At 39.8% G+C, this 19,566-nt stretch overlaps 1 protein-coding gene across 1 annotated transcript in view; it reads right to left on the bottom strand.

Moving 5' to 3' along the window:
* Nucleotides 1-19,566, bottom strand: part of bltp1 (bridge-like lipid transfer protein family member 1) — a 115,094-nt gene that overhangs the window by 32,677 nt on the left and 62,851 nt on the right. Inside the window, exons 49-64 of the mRNA XM_088087779.1 lie at nucleotides 18,049-18,247; nucleotides 16,034-16,297; nucleotides 15,627-15,720; nucleotides 13,444-13,494; nucleotides 12,595-12,801; nucleotides 11,284-11,519; nucleotides 10,679-10,923; nucleotides 9,605-9,710; nucleotides 9,010-9,107; nucleotides 7,859-8,047; nucleotides 6,814-6,982; nucleotides 5,976-6,187; nucleotides 4,251-4,334; nucleotides 2,535-2,733; nucleotides 1,558-1,617; nucleotides 1,178-1,404 (exon numbers count right to left, since the gene is read on the bottom strand). Of these exons, the coding sequence (XP_087943905.1) occupies nucleotides 1,178-1,404; nucleotides 1,558-1,617; nucleotides 2,535-2,733; nucleotides 4,251-4,334; nucleotides 5,976-6,187; nucleotides 6,814-6,982; nucleotides 7,859-8,047; nucleotides 9,010-9,107; nucleotides 9,605-9,710; nucleotides 10,679-10,923; nucleotides 11,284-11,519; nucleotides 12,595-12,801; nucleotides 13,444-13,494; nucleotides 15,627-15,720; nucleotides 16,034-16,297; nucleotides 18,049-18,247 (2,640 nt within the window). The remainder of the gene's footprint in view (nucleotides 1-1,177; nucleotides 1,405-1,557; nucleotides 1,618-2,534; nucleotides 2,734-4,250; nucleotides 4,335-5,975; nucleotides 6,188-6,813; nucleotides 6,983-7,858; nucleotides 8,048-9,009; nucleotides 9,108-9,604; nucleotides 9,711-10,678; nucleotides 10,924-11,283; nucleotides 11,520-12,594; nucleotides 12,802-13,443; nucleotides 13,495-15,626; nucleotides 15,721-16,033; nucleotides 16,298-18,048; nucleotides 18,248-19,566) is intronic.

Below are 19,566 nucleotides of genomic sequence, written 5' to 3'. Positions count from 1 at the left end.
AACTCCGGCACCTAGCCACCCAGCCACTCGCCTTCGGACTCAGCCACGCGCCGCCCTCTCCACCACGGACAACCCCCGCTCTATGCACCAACAGAATCACGCTTCTCCTCGCCTCCCTCATCACCTCGGACAATCCCCGCTCTCTGCTCACGATTCTCCTTGCCTCACCTCCGCCATCAGTCCTGGCTCCCATCCCCCAAACTCCACTCACTTCCTCATCCCATTCTCATCATCATTAAAACTCTGCTGATTGTTCATTCCCCATCTGTGTTTGCTGTAGGGTCCTTCCCTTCCCCTTCGTTACCAAGCAGCTTAATATATATATTATTATTAAAAAAAAACAAGGTATTCAGAAAATTACTAGAACTGAATACTTAAATATAACTTAAGGACTATTACTTATTTGTGAAGGGGGATATAAAATGGGGGAGGTATGTCTTTTATTATTATTTAGTATTTTTTAAGCACTGGGTAGAGACATTTCATTGTTTTGGCTAAGGGGAGGGGCATACAACTTTATAGGCTGTGTGTTGTATTTATTTTACTGCGTATTTTTAAAGAAAACATGTTTTCTTGAAAAAATGTGGCCTTTTTTTCTTTACCAATTTTTGGTGATTTTTTAAAGAAAATATTTTGCAATTATTTTTTCTTCAAAAAATCATGAAAAATGACACCATTCATCCCAACCAGACACTGTAAGAGGAGAAATTGTCAAAAATTGTCATTGGATTATCAAATTTGCAACGGTCCTTGAACACCTTATGTAAAAATTACATGACTTTACCAGAACTTTCAGGATATGTTTAGTTTTCCAAAATGTTTCAAGATTGCTATGTGGATATTCCATAACTTTTCCAGGTTTTTCATGACCATACAAACCCTGTCCATGGCAGCATGTTTTGCAGCTGCCAGCCACACCCCTCGCTGAATATTCAAACAATTTGAAAGTATGTTGTTCCTGTAAGTCACTTAGACACAAACCACGAGAAAATAGGGTCAAGGTTGAAAAATACCAAAGTTAACCTTTAAAGTAACAACTTGTCTTCACAACTAATTTGCAAGAGATATTTAGATGACAAAAAAATGGACTAAATCTAGCTGTGGTCAAAATAGTGCATCATTTCGACAATATCCCAAAAATAAGAATATGATGTTCATGAACCCATCACTGACTGACCATGTGGATGGTCGGCGACATGGAGTCGGCTTCGTCCTCGTCTGAAAGGTCCGCCATGTTGACAGAGTTCAGGTCAGCGATGTCATCTACGTCCTCCTCTCCAGTCAGCGATGTCAGCGTGTTACCCAGCGCGTTGAGGCGCTTGCCAATGTTGGGATCCATGTGAACATCGATACCGCACATTTTCCAAAGCACGTTCAGGGTCCAGGTACCGGCGCTACTGCTTTCTGCTTTGTTTGTGAGGAAGCCAGAAAGGAGAGGTGGGAGAGAGGAAAAATGAATGCAAAAATAAAAATTTCAGAGGGTTGTCTCATGCTTTTTGTGCAGCTCTAGGGTGCAATCAATATTTTATGGACCAGATCTTAGTTAAAAGAACTTGCCTGCAGAGGGTTGCCCTGTAGTCCGGGAACATACTTCATATGTACCATCAGGGACTACACCTGTAAACACACACACACGCACACGCACGCACACGCGCGCACACACACACACACACACACACACACACACACACACACACACAGTCCATATTTCAGAGGTGCTATGTCTGTAGAAAGTCACAAATGAATTCTGTTTCTACCAACTGAGTCAGATCATTAACGCCATATAGTGCAGTTAAAAATGCATGTATGTACGTATAAAAACTGTATTTTATTTTTGTCTAGCATCTCTGAAAAAAGCATCTCTCTATTTATTTTAAATCTGTATTTTAAAATGGTGCTTGCAACACCTAAACAGTACTATTATTCATTTTCTAATGCTTTTAATTGACGCTTTTGAACAAATTGACTTAATGTCTTTCAAAAACATGGGAATAATAGGCAGTGATCCTATAACAAGAAATATAACAAGAAATGGCCAAAAATTTTGCAAGAAATTAGTTAACAGTTTGAAGAAAATAACTGACAATAAGCAAAAAAAAAAGAAAAAAAAAGTAAAAAACAAAACAAAACAACAAAGAGAAAATAACCTAATATAAGAATTTGAAATATAGTTTTCTGGACATTTTTTCTTTATTTTGGATAATATCATATATAATAATCTGCCCACAGCTATTTTTCAAGTTATTTTCTTGTCTCCGTTTACTGATTTATTGTTTTTTTTTTGTTTGTTTTTTTTGCAATTTTCTAGAAATTTCTTGCAAAGTTGCTCATTGCCTATTTTCCAACTTTTAAAAATATATCAGAGTAATTTCTCAGGTTCCTTAGGTATAAATGCTTGTAAAAGGCATCTGAAAGCAGCACTACAAAACTGATGTCGATCCAGGTTCTAAAGGGTTAATTAAAGGTGATAAAACTGAATAAAAATGACACATATTTGAGACTAAATTCTAACTTGAATAAAATGCGGGACTCACAAGCGTTCATGACCATATCCCCTCGGATTTCAGGCTTCCAGTCATCCCAGGAGGTCTCGAAGCCCTCGGCGAAGCGGATGCAGAAATTCTTGAAGTGGCCTTTGCTTACCAGGGACTCGGAGGAGCAGGCGGTGATCAGGGTGCTCTCGATGGTCAGGACCATAGCTGAGCCGGTATCAAAATCTATGCTGTGGTTGGCCTGGCAGAGGAGCAGGGAGAGGGTTTACATGGGCCTCATGTGAGGGTGAAGTACATGGAAAAAGAACCCACTGCCATGTGTTTGGAAAAGTCAGAGTTAGCTGGTAACACTTCATTCTACTGTCCTGTATACTCTTAGTCAGTTAAGGGGAGAGTTCTGATTTTTTTGAAGTGAGGTTGCATGGGGTACTCATTCATAGACAGTATATTACATACGATATTGTTAGTCAATCTATTGCTGTGGATGGGGGCCAGCAGAAAAAAGTCCCACCTGCCTTTATCAGTTAGCCTGTTTGTGTTATTGTGTGAAATTTGGTGTTTAAGGGTTAGCTTGTGTTCACCAAAGTCACACAATAACACAAACTAACCAGCTGATCAAGGTAGTTGTAGACCAGCAGCCCCCTTGTTCATTTAGCTTAAATTACTGTTTTTGTCAACAGAGTCTGGTAGCTTTGACGAGATGGACAACTGATGCTGTTAACGGACTCCCCGTCAGAACAGACTGTCTGACGGAAAGGTGAAGTGGAGAAAATACTCTCAGAGATTTTTAATCTCAAGAGGTTTTTCTGTTGAAATAATGATTGAATAAATGAATAAAAATTGCTTAGCTTCTGTGTTCGACTCCTACATGCTTCTCCAGACTGGGAACATGTTGACTGATATCTACGGTATGTAATACACTGACTATGGATAAGTACCCTAACCAAAAACAGCATCACTTCAAAAAACCTGTATTGCCTTAAAATAAAATCATGATAAATTATTTTCATTTAAAATACTTAGCACTTGACTTTTGATCAAGACATTATTGTTTTGCAAAACTCCTTCGTAAATTCAGCTGCAAGCTACAGAATATTAATAAGCAATGCTGCTGTAAACAAACCAATGAGTGAAATGTTACCAAGCTTTTCACTTTGTTAGATTGTGTTTAATTGCAGGATTGGGGAAAAAAATGCCCATATTACCTGAATTTCTGGATTAACTCTGCATTAGCGCTAAAATACGGGTCTGATCATGATCCCAGTCATAAGTGGAGGCAGGTAAAAGCATGTTTACTGCCTACCAGCCTATTATCTATTATTATGACTTGGATCAGGATCCAACCAGTTTTGGAATAATTGCTGCAGAAATACAGGTAATTTCCAAATGCTTTCTCTTACATAGACAGAGCCTGCCATGTGCACCACTGCACTGTCATTGTGTTTGAAATTTTATACAATTTCATGGCAGCCCTTTCATTTTAGCAACAGGTACGAAATGCTCTTAACACCAACTGGCATAACCTCTTTTTAGTATGAAGTCATTCCACAACCCAAACACCTCAGACACCAGCTCAAGCTTCATTAGTTGTTATGCCAGCTCTGTGAGGGGAATTTGTTACAAAGTGCTGTGACCTGCCATTTTTTTATTTGAAACAAACAAGCACTTGTGATGCAGTGTGCTTGAAAGAGAATTGATCACAGTAAATCACTGTCCCACAACAAGCCATCACAAGAGATGTAATAAATTGTCGGTTACTTTTCGTGCATTTTTATGCCGGCCTACTGATGTGCTGGCCCCAGCTTCAGAGTGGATGCCCTCCGTTACTGGTACTTGTCCTCTCTATGGAAATAAGTGTGACATGACAGCTGGTGTATCTGATTACCAGGGACAAACTGTAGTATAGCAGAGTATTGCAGTATAACAAGACAATTCATTGATATCCAGTGTTTCCCCCTATAAGTTCCTATCAGTGTGTAGCAGGGAAGCAGCCACATATCAGCCTAGCATCAGTATTGATCAGTATTTGTTGTTTTGGCAAATACAACTGATACTGGATTTTGGGGGCTGATGCCGATACCAATATTGGGGAATAATAAAATTCTGATATTGATATACTGGCCAATATTATGTATATATGCAATTATGCGATGCAATTCTCTCAGATATGGTTATCAATTACTTGCAGCAAAGATATGTAATGGACAAAGAATATTTTACAGTTTAACAATAACCTCCTAAACACAAAAGTCAGCCTTCAGTCTTCATTATTCTATGATTTATCCTTTCATTAGTGCAACATTGCCTGTGCCAGTACTCGCCAAACTAAACTGCAACCGATTCTCCGGTTGCAAAAGCAAGCACTGTGAATCGTTTACCTAATTTCCACCTCAAATAGCGGGTGCACGCAAGTTTTTTTAAACACGGGTGAACCTGCTAAATGGTTGCCACTGAATTTAACGCTGGAGAGCGAGTCTGCCTTTCTGTCCGCTGGCATGTGTGTGTTTGCATGTGTTGTCTTGTTGGTGTGTCCCTGTGATGTCACGGACAGGCAGGAGAACAGGTAAACCGCAGACAGCAGCACGATCAGAGGTCTCGGAACACTTTTCAGTGGTTGCTTCTCGTTATTTATCTCTTTACTCATTAAGTCCCCCTTTCAAACTCAGTGTAGATGTATTTGAATTGGTGTGAAATTTCCATTGCATTAAAACACCAGATGTTAGTGGGTATTAGAGGCTTTTTTGTGCAATGGGAATGAGGCTATTGCCTTCTCAGGTGCAAGAGGTCATACATTATTATCACTATTGTCACGAGTCATATCAGTAACTGCTTGCTTTGCATTAAGTGTACATTATAGTGGTTGTTTAGGGGAATGAAGGTTTGTGTGTTTGTGTGTGGTCAGATTCGGTAGGGGAAACACTGGTATCAAAACCGAATAGCATGTTCTTTTATGAAAAGAAAAAAAAACTGTTTTTTAAAGCTAATAAAAGAAGCAAAATAAGTGTCATAAACAGTGCTACAGGTAATGTTACTAAGTGCTGATCGACATGAAAAATAAACAAAATTTTCTTCTTAATAAGGGGATGACATTGATAGCTATTTAACAAAAGAAGCCAAAAAATTAATGCGTGGGTTTTACTTTTCTTGAAATTAGAATTAAAATCTTAATAAAGGTGCTTTTACTACAGTCAACAGTGAATCTTATGTGCATGTCATACACTACATACAACACATCTGGCCTCAATGTATAACAGTCAATCACATCTAAAATGTAACCATGGAATTTTGATGCCAATCAAAGATGCAAAACTTGTGAGTCTTTATAGCTGTCTGATTACATTATTTGCATGACACATGAAGATCCATATGTAAATGTGAACTAACTGAATGACCTTGAAGCCAACAGATTGCAAACCTGCAATTGTTTATATAATCAGCAACTACGATACACTTGGACTCTACATCCAGGCTTAAGCAGATTACCTGGGATGTGTTGGTGATGGGGAGGCAGATGCCCAGGTCGTTGACGGTCAGCTGCAGGAAGAGGGTGCTGAAGGCCTGGGCGGAGGTCTGCTGGATGCCCGGCAGCTTATCCACCACCTCTTTGGTGGCCACGTGGATGTCCTTGTTGAGGGCCAAGCGCTGCTCGTTCCAGTTGTCGTACGCCGCTTTGTAATTCAGCCAGAAGAGCACAGCTGCAGGAGGGCATACAGGTGGAAACTTAGAATCACACCCTGAATGTCACGTTAGAGAGATGTCAGTGTATTATTGTCGTTGTTGTGTGTGTAAATCACATGCAATTCACTGAGCCAGCCTTCTTTTAAAATCACTGTTGAGTGGAAATGGTTACATTTTTCTTTCTACACAACTACAATAGCTAAACAGAATAGATTTTGTTGAGGTACACGGGGCTAGTGTTGAAACTATTGGTAGATTCATTGATTAGTCGATCCACAGAAAATAATTTGGCAATTATTTCTATCATCTAATAATTGTTTAAATGTATTTTTTCAGGCAAAAAGCCAAATATTTACTGATTCCTTGATTGAATTTTATGCTCCTCTTTGCCATACATGATTTAAAAAAAAATAGCTTTGACTTTTTGGACTGTTTGATAAAACATACCATCTGAAGGCGTCACCTTGGGCTCTGGGAAATTACACAGGGTAAGTTTCACTATTTTGGTACTTTTTATTATCAAAACGATCGATAGTTTATTGAGAATAAAAGGTCAGATTCATCTATGATGAAAATAATCGTTAGTTGCAGCCCCACACAAAACAAACTTTGGCATCTGATGTAAAGAAAAAGTAAACTGAACCTCTGTCGAATGCCACCGGCTGGGCGAAAACGATGGGCCTGTTGAGCGTGATGAGGACGGCCTCCTTGTCGGAGGAGCCGCTGATCTCCTCCTGCAGAGCATTCCGCAGACCGATCCGAGTTCGGAAGTACGCCACCTGGTGGAAGTCTGAGCCAGCTTCTTCATAAACCTGCAAAGGGAAAGGAGAGCATCAGATACACATCTGATAGAATTATATGCAAGAGGAACAACTCTGGATTTTGTACTTCACTGTGAATGGTACTTTAAAGTCAATTTTGAACTAAAGGGTTCAGTAGGTAACTTAAAAAAATACTTTTTGTCACATTTGCTGAAACTGTCACTACATGCTGATAGTAGTACATGAGACGTATAATCTGCAAAAAAAACCTAGTTCCTCTGGCTCCTCCCAGAGCTCCTGCTGGCATTTGCAGGAATCTGCCATGCCTGAATAAAAACAACCAAGACATTTATTCAAGACTTTCTTGAGACGTTGCATTTACGAGAATGGGATTGATGGACAAACAGATGGAAGAGGGAACTACGGTACCTGAAAGGATTCAAAACCAATGCCGGCTTGGTTTAAGTTTCTATTTTGAGGTTGCATTTTGTTGTCAGTCCTGTTTTGCTGTCTTTGTTGTTGCCATGTACTGCCTATTTGGCAAAGGAGGGATGTGCAATTTTTTCACTGCTGGTGGTTGTTTCTTTGACAGTCTGTTTACAAAGTTCCTCCTGAATCAGCACGCACATGATATTTGACTTGACTGAGTGAAAACTTGTGCAAGGACGGGGAAAGTGAAAAAACTGACACAGCATTAGAGACTCCTCCTGGCACTGATTGGTTGTTTTCGGTTAGGCCGGGTGGGTTTCTGTCAATGTCAATTTCTGTCAAATCTGACTTGGTTTCTTCACAGATTATCTGTATCAGGCACTACTGTTAAGATGTAGTGACAGTTTAACCATGTATGACAAACAGTTTTAGAAGAGTTTTCCTCTGAATCTTTAAACCTGAGAGTTTCCATGTCACCAGTGGGAGGCTGATCTGTACCTGGTGCTTGACGATCTGTCCGAGAGCCAGGTGGAGATCCACTTGACATTTGCCAAACAGTTTCAGGTAGCTGCTGCTGCCACCGGGCTGAGCCTTGCACTGGATCCTGTTGGACAGCTCCAGCTCGATGAGGCCCGTCTCAAAGCGCACAGCTCGCATGGAGGGAGTGGTGGCGGTCATCTGGATTCCCTGCGAACAAGAGAACACTGTTCAGAAAAACCTAAAAGCTTTACTGACACGCAACTGACTGACTGGTTCTTCTCAACTGGATGTCAAATAGGCCCCCATCGTTTATTCAGTGGGTCCAGGACATGATCCTGATGCTAAAATAAAAAAAGATTCAATATGCTGTGCATGTACCTTTTCAGAAATTCAATGAAACATGGTCTCCCTTTGTCAGATCTGTGGTGGGTCTATCTGTAACATTACGAAAAGCTGCCTGAATCTGATGGGGTCGTGCCTGTGATGTCTGGTTAGTATGGTAGAAGCTTGTATATTGAGCTGATGTCAGTATTACTGTTATTAACATATGTTTTTATTTATGTTTACCATGTGATTATGTAGATGTGTGTGTGTGTGTATGTACAGACATATCAACTGCATTCATGTATTGGCCTAGAACAGACTGCCCATACATTTAAAGACAAGCAACCTCTGTAGATAGTTTTAAGAAACAACTCAAGACCCATTTTTATGCTCTTGCTTTTAATGAATTTCACCGTTTATTAATTTTTGGATCGCATATTATGGTTGAGCTTGTTTTATGCTTTTTATGCGCATATACGGTTTTTGACTTTTAATGTGTAAAATGTATTATGATTTTATTTTATTTAGTTTCATTTAATTTATTTCACATAAAAATAAATAAATAACTACATATATAATACATAAACAGTATATATATATATACACACATATATTACCATATCTGAACACCTTTAACACATAAATTTAAGACATTTTAATACCAGTCAAAGCCTTATTTTTAAATTAATGAATTCAATGCCTTTCAAGACTTTGTAAGGATCCGCGGGAACACTGTTTTACTTAGCACACAAAGTTTGGACCAGAATCAGCTGCTTGCATCAGCCTCTGGGACTGATGTGGTACTTTGAATTTCTGTGCTGAAAGAGAGACTGAACACGAGGTACCTTGAACATGAGGCTCAGAGAGTAAAGCAGGATTTTGGGCTTGTCTGCATCTGTTGAGGTGTCGTGCTCGTTCCACAATGGGATGGGTTGTTCTCCTCCTGTGTGCATTCAGAGTTTACAAGTCAGCCTTGCAGTTCCACACAGACTGTAGTGAAGTGCTATATAACAAGTGACAGTGGGATTATGCTGTTTGTGTACCTGTGAATGCTAATATCTGCCTCTGGTGTCCCAGTGCAGCTACATACAAAGACTTCTCCCTGATTGCAAGTGTTAGCTTAAACCATTCTCATTATTATTTAAATCTCTCCTGGGCAATTACATCGATCAAGCCTAGTGAGTTCAACAAATTACTATCAATACTGTTGTGGAAAATGACTGGATTTGTGTCCGGGCCTCTGGCATTGTTCTGTGAGGAAAACAATATTTTTCATTGACTTAAGTAGCAGCTGTAGGCTATAGAATCCAGCTGGGAACAGTCAGATGTTAAGATTAGATTAACTTTATTGATCTGAGAGGAGAGCTGGGCTGTTACAGCAGCAAAGAAAAGGATATCGTTTTGTTATAGAAAAGTGTGTGCCGGTGTTTGGTACAGTACCTGAGACTTTCTGGATGACCTCATTGACCTCCTTCATGAAAACCTTCTGCAGGAAGACCAGGTGGTTGAGCAGGTCTGTGGTCAGGTTGTGCTCAAATGAACCAATCTGCACATCACAGGAGACAAGTGAGGGGAAGTTACATCGCTCTCAGCCTGGAGCCATTTTTGACCTTTTTTGGTCCTCCTGGATTTATTGTAGGGGTTGACAGTTTATTAGCCTGGCTGATTACCGATATTTGGCATTTTGACAATTATCTGTTTCGGCATTTTACTCTACTGATCGCCAATAAAATTAATTAATGAAAAAGTGTTTGTAACCAACAGCAGGGACAGCAATCTGCAATACATGCAAAGAAAGTGTCAGCATAGGAGGAACTTTTACTTTGTAAAACCTCAGGGAGATATCTTTATTTATTCATTTTTAATCTAAATTTTTACTGAACTTGGGAGTTGCAGGGAACTTGTTGTATATGATGTTGAAAGTCTCAGTTTTGATTAAAGATTTGCTAAAGGCATTTAAAGAAAGTTTTGTGTTGGAATTTGTTATATTCCAAATTCTAAATTTCAACAAAAATATTTAATTTTTTGTTTGGAAATGCAAATAGGTTCCAAATATCGGTTTTCAGTCTCATTAAGTACTAACAATCCGAATTGGCCCCGAAAAACCAACATCGGTTGACCTCTAATTCATTGCGTAATAAAGCTTGTATAACACCTGGATTGCCATTTTCGTGTACTGCATTCAGACGCTGTCAACTAGTATTTAAACCTCTGAAATATGAGAAAATTGATTTGATTTCTTACAAAAACACAGTAAAAAACGTAATGAACAACTTGGCAAGAAATGTTTTGTAAACTGCAAAAAAATTGTAAAAGGAAACAGTGCGGCATCGCTTGCTCCCAGTAGAGAAAAAAAGTAAGGAGCTATGATTTATTGTTCAAACTTTATGAAATTATTTTTAAACTATGCACATCTTTTGTCACATGTCACGGCCTTAGCCATGGGGATATCAACATGTGCTGCTCTAGAAAATGAGCTTTTTTCACTGTCCTGCCCCATTAGAAGCGTCTCACCTCAGCGACACAGCGCAGGTAGTTGCCCTGGAGGTAGTTCCCTTGCTTCGCAGGGAAGTCGTCAGGAGCCCAGCCCTGGTCCGAGTGGCTCTCATGGTCCTCCATGATGTACTCTCCTGACATGGTGACCGGGGGCAGGGTGAGACTGGCAGATGGTGGCATGGTGGACATGTCCACTGGGGACACTTTGGACTGGAAGCAAAGCTTGTGATTTGGCAACTCAAAGGTGAAGCTGGTTTGTGCCCCTAAACACAGGAGGAGTGTGAGGAGGACAAAAAGCACAATTATCATTATTTATTCTTTTGCATGGACTGGACATGCCTCAACACTGATATCAACACCAGCACAGTAATGTTTTTACCTCAGTTTTAAAGCAACATTTTGCAACTTTATCTTCAACTAATAGGTTCAACTTCATTAAATGGTAAAGTGACTTGTAACCGGGAGATCACTAACTTAAATCGGCACGGTATAAACAGGCTGCAACCTTCAGGTGCATTTTGTATTTACGACTGTGGTGTAAATAACTGTAGGGATGCCAAATCACAAAAAAAACTCTGTTCTCTGATCACTGAATTCTGTGTCAGATCTTGTCTAACACACACCTGTCATGCCATGGCTCTTCACACGACCCATTTTGTACTCTGCTTTGAGTGAGGGCAGCAGGGCGGCCCCGATGGTGATGCCATCCATCATGGCGCTGAACTTGAGGACGATGGGCTTCTTCTCGAGGCCTTCAGGGAGCTGGGGGAACTCGTTGGCTTCGACGGGGGTCTGATTGATGCTGGATGCTTTATCAGAGGGCTGCGGGGTCGGGGTGTCCTCTCTGTTAGGAGGTTGACTGTAGAAAGAACAAAAAAACTTTTACCAACTCAGTCAGCTATTATTCGCATAGGTGCTGACTTGTGAAGGTGGTTTTGGATTTGGGATGCGTTGCATCATATCTACCATCATATCACTCTCAGAACTTACAGGTTAAACTGGGAGAAAAGAAGTTCACCCTGAGACATTGCTACTTTTGCTCAGATTCAATTACGTGTGTTATTATGTAAAGCTTTGCAGATACTGCCTCATATTCCTGTGAACATCAAATTATGGAGACACCGTTTAGTATCCTAAGCACACCTACAATTCTTTAACATAATGCAGAATATCACCATGGAAACAGACCACACACAGCAGAGAGCAGTTAAGTGGAGACGGTGTGGATATGCTGCAGTAACCTGTCACTTATTGAGATGAAAGACTTCTTATGAGGAGTTATTAAATGTAAATTACAATCTGATGACATTACAGTTGCATAACAGGTTAATTTAGGATTTTAAACATAGTTTAAAGTGAACATTATTGTAGAGTTAGTTTTTCATTACTTTTAAATGTTGTTTATTAAAGTTCCTCTCTGGGAATTGATTAAACCTCTAAAAACTCATTTCTGTTCTTGAAAATGACTTATCAAGAAGTTTTTCTGCCATGAAAATAATCACATCCTGCCTTAAAAAGGCTTTAATGAAACTCTACACCTGTGCCTCATTAAGTATGCATGGATCTATTAATACACAAACGAGCCCACACCCTCAGTCACCTTTAGCTGCATTTACACACTTATAACGTCTGATTGCGGAAAGGGGGGAAACAGAGGTAGTCACAGCACTGAAACAGGGTTTGTGTAAAAGGTAAAGCTGGAAAGACCTGACCATGAGTGTGGTCGTAATGTTTTGACTGCGGGAGATTTAAAATGCAGCTGCTAGCAATTAGCAGCTAATACAAAGAAGAAGAACGGCAACCACAAATGTCTGCAAACTGAGAAAACCACGAGATTCTGCAGCTCCTAACCATCCAGGCAGCCAGTCCAGTTAAAAACTTGATTTGCACAGCAGCTGTTCTTTGAAAGACAGATAAAAAAAAAGTGGACATACACAATGGAGGGCTGGCGGATGAGGTCAGAGATCTGTTTGGAGAGCTGGTGGGAGCTGCGGACCATCATGCTGTGTAGCGTAGCCGGGTGCTGGGGGATGTTGATCATGATGGCCCCCACTTTGAAGACTGCTGCGTTGTTGGTCTTCAGTCCTCGCTGGGCGCTGTACAGGGCCTGGGACTTAGCAATGTTGCATTTGACCACCGTTCTGAAACACAGAGTAAACTGGAATAAGCAACAGGAACTAAATTTAACTTTTTTCCAGGTGATGTGGACACATAAATGGATGTGCAACTGAAGTGGAATTACTGAAAGGACACCATACAGTGAAACACCATGCAGAGTCGGGACAGCATTCAGTTTTCTGGGCACAGGTAGAAATGGGCAATCATAACAGTGACACGTGTTCCACTATGAATGAAAAGGGTAATGAATTATACACTGTGGCTGTTGAATAAAAGGTCTTACACAGACATCTTTTTATGATCCTGCATCATATAGCAGAAGGAATATGCTTTATGAATGCGTTGCTCTGTAACTGTAATACAATGCTGCAATATCACTGAGATATTTCAGTATTTTGGTAGACTGTAAACATTTAGGGGAGAGTCAAAAATGAAGAGATTCATAAATTACATGAAAACAAAAGCACTTTCTGCTTTCATAAACCAATCAAAGTGTCTTATACACACAGTTCACATCTGAGCAAGGGGACTCCTGAGAAAATGCTCACTGAAAATACAAATGGATGGCAGGTGACTCATGACAGATGATGAAGGATGTGCAATCAGGGCAGCTGTGATCTGGATTTATGAATGCATGTGGGCCCTAATCGGCAGCAATAACATACAGAAACTCTTGTTTAGCTGTGCTGGTGGGAGATGTTGGGAAATCCTCCAGTCTATGCAAGTAGTTGGAAGAGAAAGCCAAGGAATGTAAAAAAAAAGAAGAAGAAGAGCAGAAGAGAGTGAGAAACAGTTCTGAGACACCATAAGGTGAAAACACAGTTTTCCAAAAGCAGAAACACTGCGGGGCCACTTCAGGTGAAAATGTGCTCAGCTCTGAGAGTCCTGCTCCTGTTGCTTTGTTTTATACACACAAGTTCATGATGAAACATCTCTGGATTAATAAAGCAGCTAAAAAAAACTATACTCTTAGAAATAAGGGTTCCAAAAGGGTTCTTCTCGAGTGCTGATGTTCGACCCAGAACTATTTGCTTCTGAGTAACCCTTTTTTGAATAAAGGGTTCTTCAAGGGTTATGTGTAAGACCGAGGGCTTCATTAAGAGCCCCTTTTGGACTCAGTGGGTGGGTTCTAGATTTAACCCATAGTACATTAAAGGGTTCACGGTCAAACCCCCCGACTGGTTTCTAGATACAACTCTTGGAATATGAAAGGGTCTTGGTAGAGAAACCTACGTGGGTTCTATACAAAACCACTGGCACATAATTGGGTTCTGGGTAGAGCCCCCAGGACGGGTTCTGGATGAAACACTTGGAATATAAAAGGTTTCTTGGTAGAAACCTCTGAATGGGTTCTAGATGAGACCCCTGTAATATAAAATGGCTCTCGGTGGAACCACCTGAGTGAGTTGCTAGAACCCCTTGAAGTTGGAAAGGTCTTGGACAGAACCACCAGAGAGGGTTTTGGGTGAAACCATGACACCATTGATGGGTTCTCTGTAGAAGCTCTTATAAGAATTTAAGGGTCAAACTTTTTAGAGATGGATCATGATGTTACCCTTTATATGTTTGTTTCTAAGTAGAACCTCTGTCAGGAGTCCAGGTGAAACCTTTATAAAAGATTCTACCAGGAACTAAAATTGGTTTTCCAATAGGGACAAGTAGAAGAACCCTCTGTAATTCTACTTAGCACATTTATTTCTAAACGTGTAGAATAAACCAACCTTATAAAGGACAACCAGAGTAAAATGTTTTATCAAAATCTGCATCTGGAAGGAAACATCTCAAAACAACTGCTAAAATGGCAGACATCACGATTTAATTACGACCCAGGACATTTGCATTGGCGCCTGTAGTTGATTATCACTTAATTAATGTATCTGTCTGCACACTGTGTTCATTTGAGGCAAACAAGGAAGGAGCAAAACATACCAGTTGCACTACAATCATTCTTACAACTGAATATTGGCCAATTTTATTCATCAGTAGCAACTGAAGAGAGCCAAGTTGTGTGTGGCATATACAAATTCAAACACTGGAGTGCCATTCGTGGAGCGTACAGTATGAAAACAGGATTAAGTCTCAGTATTATTTTCACAGTTGGAGCGTTTGTTAAATAGAAAAAGATGAAAAAAAAAGCTTCTTATTGAAGCAGCGGTGGAAGTTCTAAACTGAATCAAAGCAGCATGGAGATGCATCAGCCCGCCTCAATGCATGACTACGAGGCTTGTAACCTGATTAGGGTGGTTATGTTTTGAGGAAATTGCACACAGTAAAAAACAAAAACTGCTGTTAAAATTTCCCGTCTGGAAAGGAGTCAGTAATTGGCTCCTGCTGAGCGCCAACACTTGAGGAAAACACTGCATCCACTTTTTAGTTCCAACCCTTGATTTTACAAAGGTACGTGGCATTAAAGCATCTGCAGAATGTGGAAGTTTTGTTGCTGTGTTCTTCTGTGAGGGGGAGGCATTCTTTGACATCACTCAGTATTTTGTTATCACTGAGTATCTTAAAAAAAAGTAAATAACCATTTTGGCAAAGTTGTACTACTTAAGAGCTTAGAAGTTTTAAAACTTTGGGAATGGAGTTCAAATCAAATAGTTGTTCCCTTAGGTAGCACAAAAAAATAAAGGAATATTGAATTAAAACACCAAAAATCATTAACAGTTATATTTACAAAAGGTTTTTAAAGAAATACAGCTTCAAACAACAAAAGATTAGATCAATACACAAAAAGTTGCTATCCAGAGAATTTCATTCAAGATGAGACATAAAGAACCCCTCACATTCAAACTAATAATCGTTAACTGGACTCTCTATAAAGCGAAAGTTAAAAAGAATATATACGTACTGGATGTCAGGAGTTATGCCTTCCAGTAGAACAATGTTTACCCCTCCTATGTGAGCCGATGCACACGTCTCAGTCATTTTCTGGTGCAGGATATCTGTGGACAACAACAAAGATACATTATATCGAACTACCAAACTATGTTTCTGCAGAAATTCAATGAATTATCTTTTAGAAGCAATCGTATAATCATGATGCAAGGGCTTTGTTTTGGAACATTACAACTTGAATCAAACTGAATTTTCTACAAAAAGCTACCTTTAATGACTGGTAAATTATGGATTTTTTTCATGACACATCAGGGAAATTAAGGTCAGTGCACAGGTAACTAGTTTGCATGAAGTGACTGACTAAGTTAGATAATAAAACAAAAACTTATATCCTTATATCCACACAGGTCTCCACCTCACCTTTCATCTTCTCCTTTAGGGTGAAGCTTCCATGGATCTTCTTCAGCTCCGCCTCCATGGTCAGCCCGCCGATGTCGGCCTCCAGGTGAGTGCGATTCACCATGCCAATGCCGAACACTATAAGTGTGACATGTTGGGGCTCGGAGCTTACCAGGCTACGCCTTCGCCCGCCTGCACCAGGGGGCTTGTTGGGCGTGGTTGGGTCCTGCTGCTCATTCTCAAAGATGACTTTGCAGAGTGGCTCTGAGGGCCGACGGCCACCTTCTGCAGGGAGGAGACGGGAAGCAAAGTACAGTGTGACGTTAACCACAGTAGCTGTATGGGTAGTCAATTCATTTGTCAGTAAGTTAGCAAGGTAATGTTACATTATAGCAGTTGTTTCATTAGAATGACATGACATTACCTGAATAAATGTGACTAAATGGAACCAGAGTAAAACTTAAATGCATGTCCTTATCAGATAAGATTTTCATCTATGATGGTGGTTGTTTAACAATGAAGACAACAACTCCCATGATTCCACGCTACTTGACAAAATCATTAAGGTCCGTCATTTGGTAATGTTTTGATTGAAGGACTCATAGCTTGAACATTTTTTTGTTAACAGCAGACAACATTAATGGGGCGTTATTTTAGCACACAATGATATAGTCTATGTTTATATGAAGGTTTAGCTTTATGACATGATGAGGCTAAATTTGAATTGTGATGACCATTCTACATAATTTAACAAAAGACTGAGCTATGTTTCAGTCCCAGAAAGTACACTGTTACATGTAGCTACATGCTAACGTCAGGTTAACATGTTGGTTAACATCTTGGTTGCTGGAACATGTCAGGTTGTGTTTAGAAGTTTAATTGGTAATTTTTCATTCTTGAAACTGCTGCTATACTCCGTAACAGTCATTACCTAGCTGCAAAGGTACTCTGTTACATGTTGCTTCATGCTAACATCAGGGAAAGATGCAATTTTGGTTGCTGATGTTGCTGCTGTTGTTTTCTCTCCTATTTCAGATCATATTCCTGCAGGAACATGTCAGGTGGTGTTTAGAAGTTTTACTGGTTATTTTTCACGCTAGAAACTGCTGCTACTCTCTGCAACAGTCATTCCCCAGCTGAAAGTACACTGCTTCATGTAGCTACATGCTAACGCCAGGGAAACATGTAATGTTGGTTGCAGATTTTGTTCATTTCTCCCTAATTTTGGATCAAATTCTTGCTGAAACATGTCTGGTTGTTTCTAGAAGCTTTTATTGTTGATTTTTCCCATTAAAAATTGTCATTGTACTCTGACAGTCCACGGCTGCAACGAGATGAGATATTGAAGACCTGGAAGCACTGACCAATCAGAGCATACAGGGCTTTTTTGGGAGGGGGTCTTATATAGAGAGGCCCTAAAACAGAGCGTTTAAGACAGGGGGTGAATACAGCTAATCTAGAACAGATAATATGAAGAAAATTAGGTGTTTTTGACCATTACAGCATGTAAACCTGCTCTAGTAGAAATCTTAAATACAATAATGAACCTGAAAATGAGCACAATAGGTCCCCTTTAACTTGGAGCACATTATCAATAATAAGGAATTACATTATGATCCAGTTGCATGCTGAATAAGAGCAGCTGAGTAGCGACTTTTGTATAGATAGATTGTACAGGCTGGATATACACAATGTCACATGAATTTCTGTTTTGGATTCAGTGCAAGTATTAAATCAATATAAGCAATGTATAATAAAGTAATATGAGAGTCTGATCAATAAAGCATCATGGAATAATGAAGACTCAAAGACCTGCACTTGAGCTCAGGAGGGAAAAACACGTGTCGGCAGAGAATTAAGACATAACAGCAAGGTTTGTCAAGCAGAGCTAATTTACAGCAATATCTTCAAATAATAATGAGTGGGACTTAAGTATAAAATGTAAAAGTACAAAGTAAAGCAGAATGGGAAAGCGTGTTGTGGGATAAAGGATAGGAATTAGGAACTGGATGAATCAGCTGGAAGCCGAATCCCACCTGAAAGGCAGTTCTCAGGGGAGCTTTTTTCCAGGATGCCAGTGGGATCTGAGATGAGGGAGTAGAAGTTGAGTAGCTTATACATGTTCTGCCAACATTCTGCTGACGGCTCGCTCTGCTCCGACACGGTGATGGAGTCGGAGTCGTCCATCTGGATGGCCATGTGGTCTGCCACGTCACGAGAGCCCTTCCTTGACACCTGAGGGCGTTACACAATCATCCACATTATGAAACAAATACAAATGTCACAATATGCATCATGGGGCTGAGGGGTAAATAAACTGGCTTATTTCGTCTTTTATTGCCCTACTGTTAACTGTAACAGTGGAGTTATTAGCCTGTCCGCCATCATGGACAGGTAATGAGATCTGTAAGATGACAACAGCTACTCATGACAATAACTGCAGTGTACAGGGACATTACTAAGTTATTTCTGGAGAAGGATTTCTGGGAGCTCCAGTTTAGATTATATCTGTGGAAGTCTGCCAAGAGTCCCTCTGACACATCTTCTATTTTTATCAAAATCCCTTCACTTCAAAAAATATTTGAGGCATGTTCCAGGAGACAAAAAATAAATTATTTAAAAAAAACTGTCCTTGTGAGAATTATCAGGCCAGACAGGTTTGCAGACAAGATTATACCATTTCTCAAGTTTTGCCCAAAAGCCTAGGACTGAATGAAAAACTTTCCGCAGCAGCTGACAATGTCTCAGTGAATGGAGCCTGCTCTTGGAAATGTTTATGATCTACTGGCTCCCTCTAGGGTTTGTGTGTAGAAAATGACAGTTTTAGAATGGATTTTGTGATTTTACTGATCATATTTACAGTTCACTTGGAAGTGCCACTGAGGAATATTTGAGACCACTTAACACTTTCTTAGAAAGGACTTAACTGAAATTCTCTGGCAGATACTGGCTTTTCCAAGTTGTAGATGCAGAAAGGTAATTGGGCTCTTGTCTTAGAAAAAGGCTTCTTTGAGTGCTGAAACTAAGAAATCTCTGGGAGGTTTTCAAAAATTAAAACTAAAATTATGAGGGGGTTCCAAGTTTATTTTCTGTTACACGTTTAGCTAATATCAATATCCGACAAAAAAACAAACTTGGACCCATTTAGAGTGTTTATGAAAGGTTAAGAGACAGCTGTGAAACTGGCAATGCCAGTTTTTACTCGCAAAAATTTAGCCATTAACCCTCTGGGCCCGCTTTGATATTACACATACCTGTATCACTCTGTGCACAAAATGCGCTTTTCAAAATCAGCTTATAAAAAAATATTCTAGCATGTATTTTCTCCATATGCCAAATATGGTAAAAATGACATCATCAGGTGGGAAACAGTAAAAATTACACATTCCAATGCAAAAGCCCAAAATGACACCCAGAAGTAATGCAACACATGTTTTTATGCTTTTGATGGCTGTGGGATCAAAAATTGCAGTTTGAACAGGTTTCAATAATGCATTTCTTTTTGCATTTAGTTTCCACAGTGTATTTTAGATTTATTGTATAAGCTGAGCTGG

The sequence above is a fragment of the Plectropomus leopardus genome, chromosome 14, assembly GCF_026936395.1.
Source record: "Plectropomus leopardus strain MGB_pleo_1.0 chromosome 14, ASM2693639v1, whole genome shotgun sequence".
Lineage (NCBI taxonomy): Eukaryota > Metazoa > Chordata > Actinopteri > Perciformes > Serranidae > Plectropomus > Plectropomus leopardus.
Note: the sequence above shows the minus strand (reverse complement) of the source record. Positions and strands in the feature narration are given on the sequence as shown.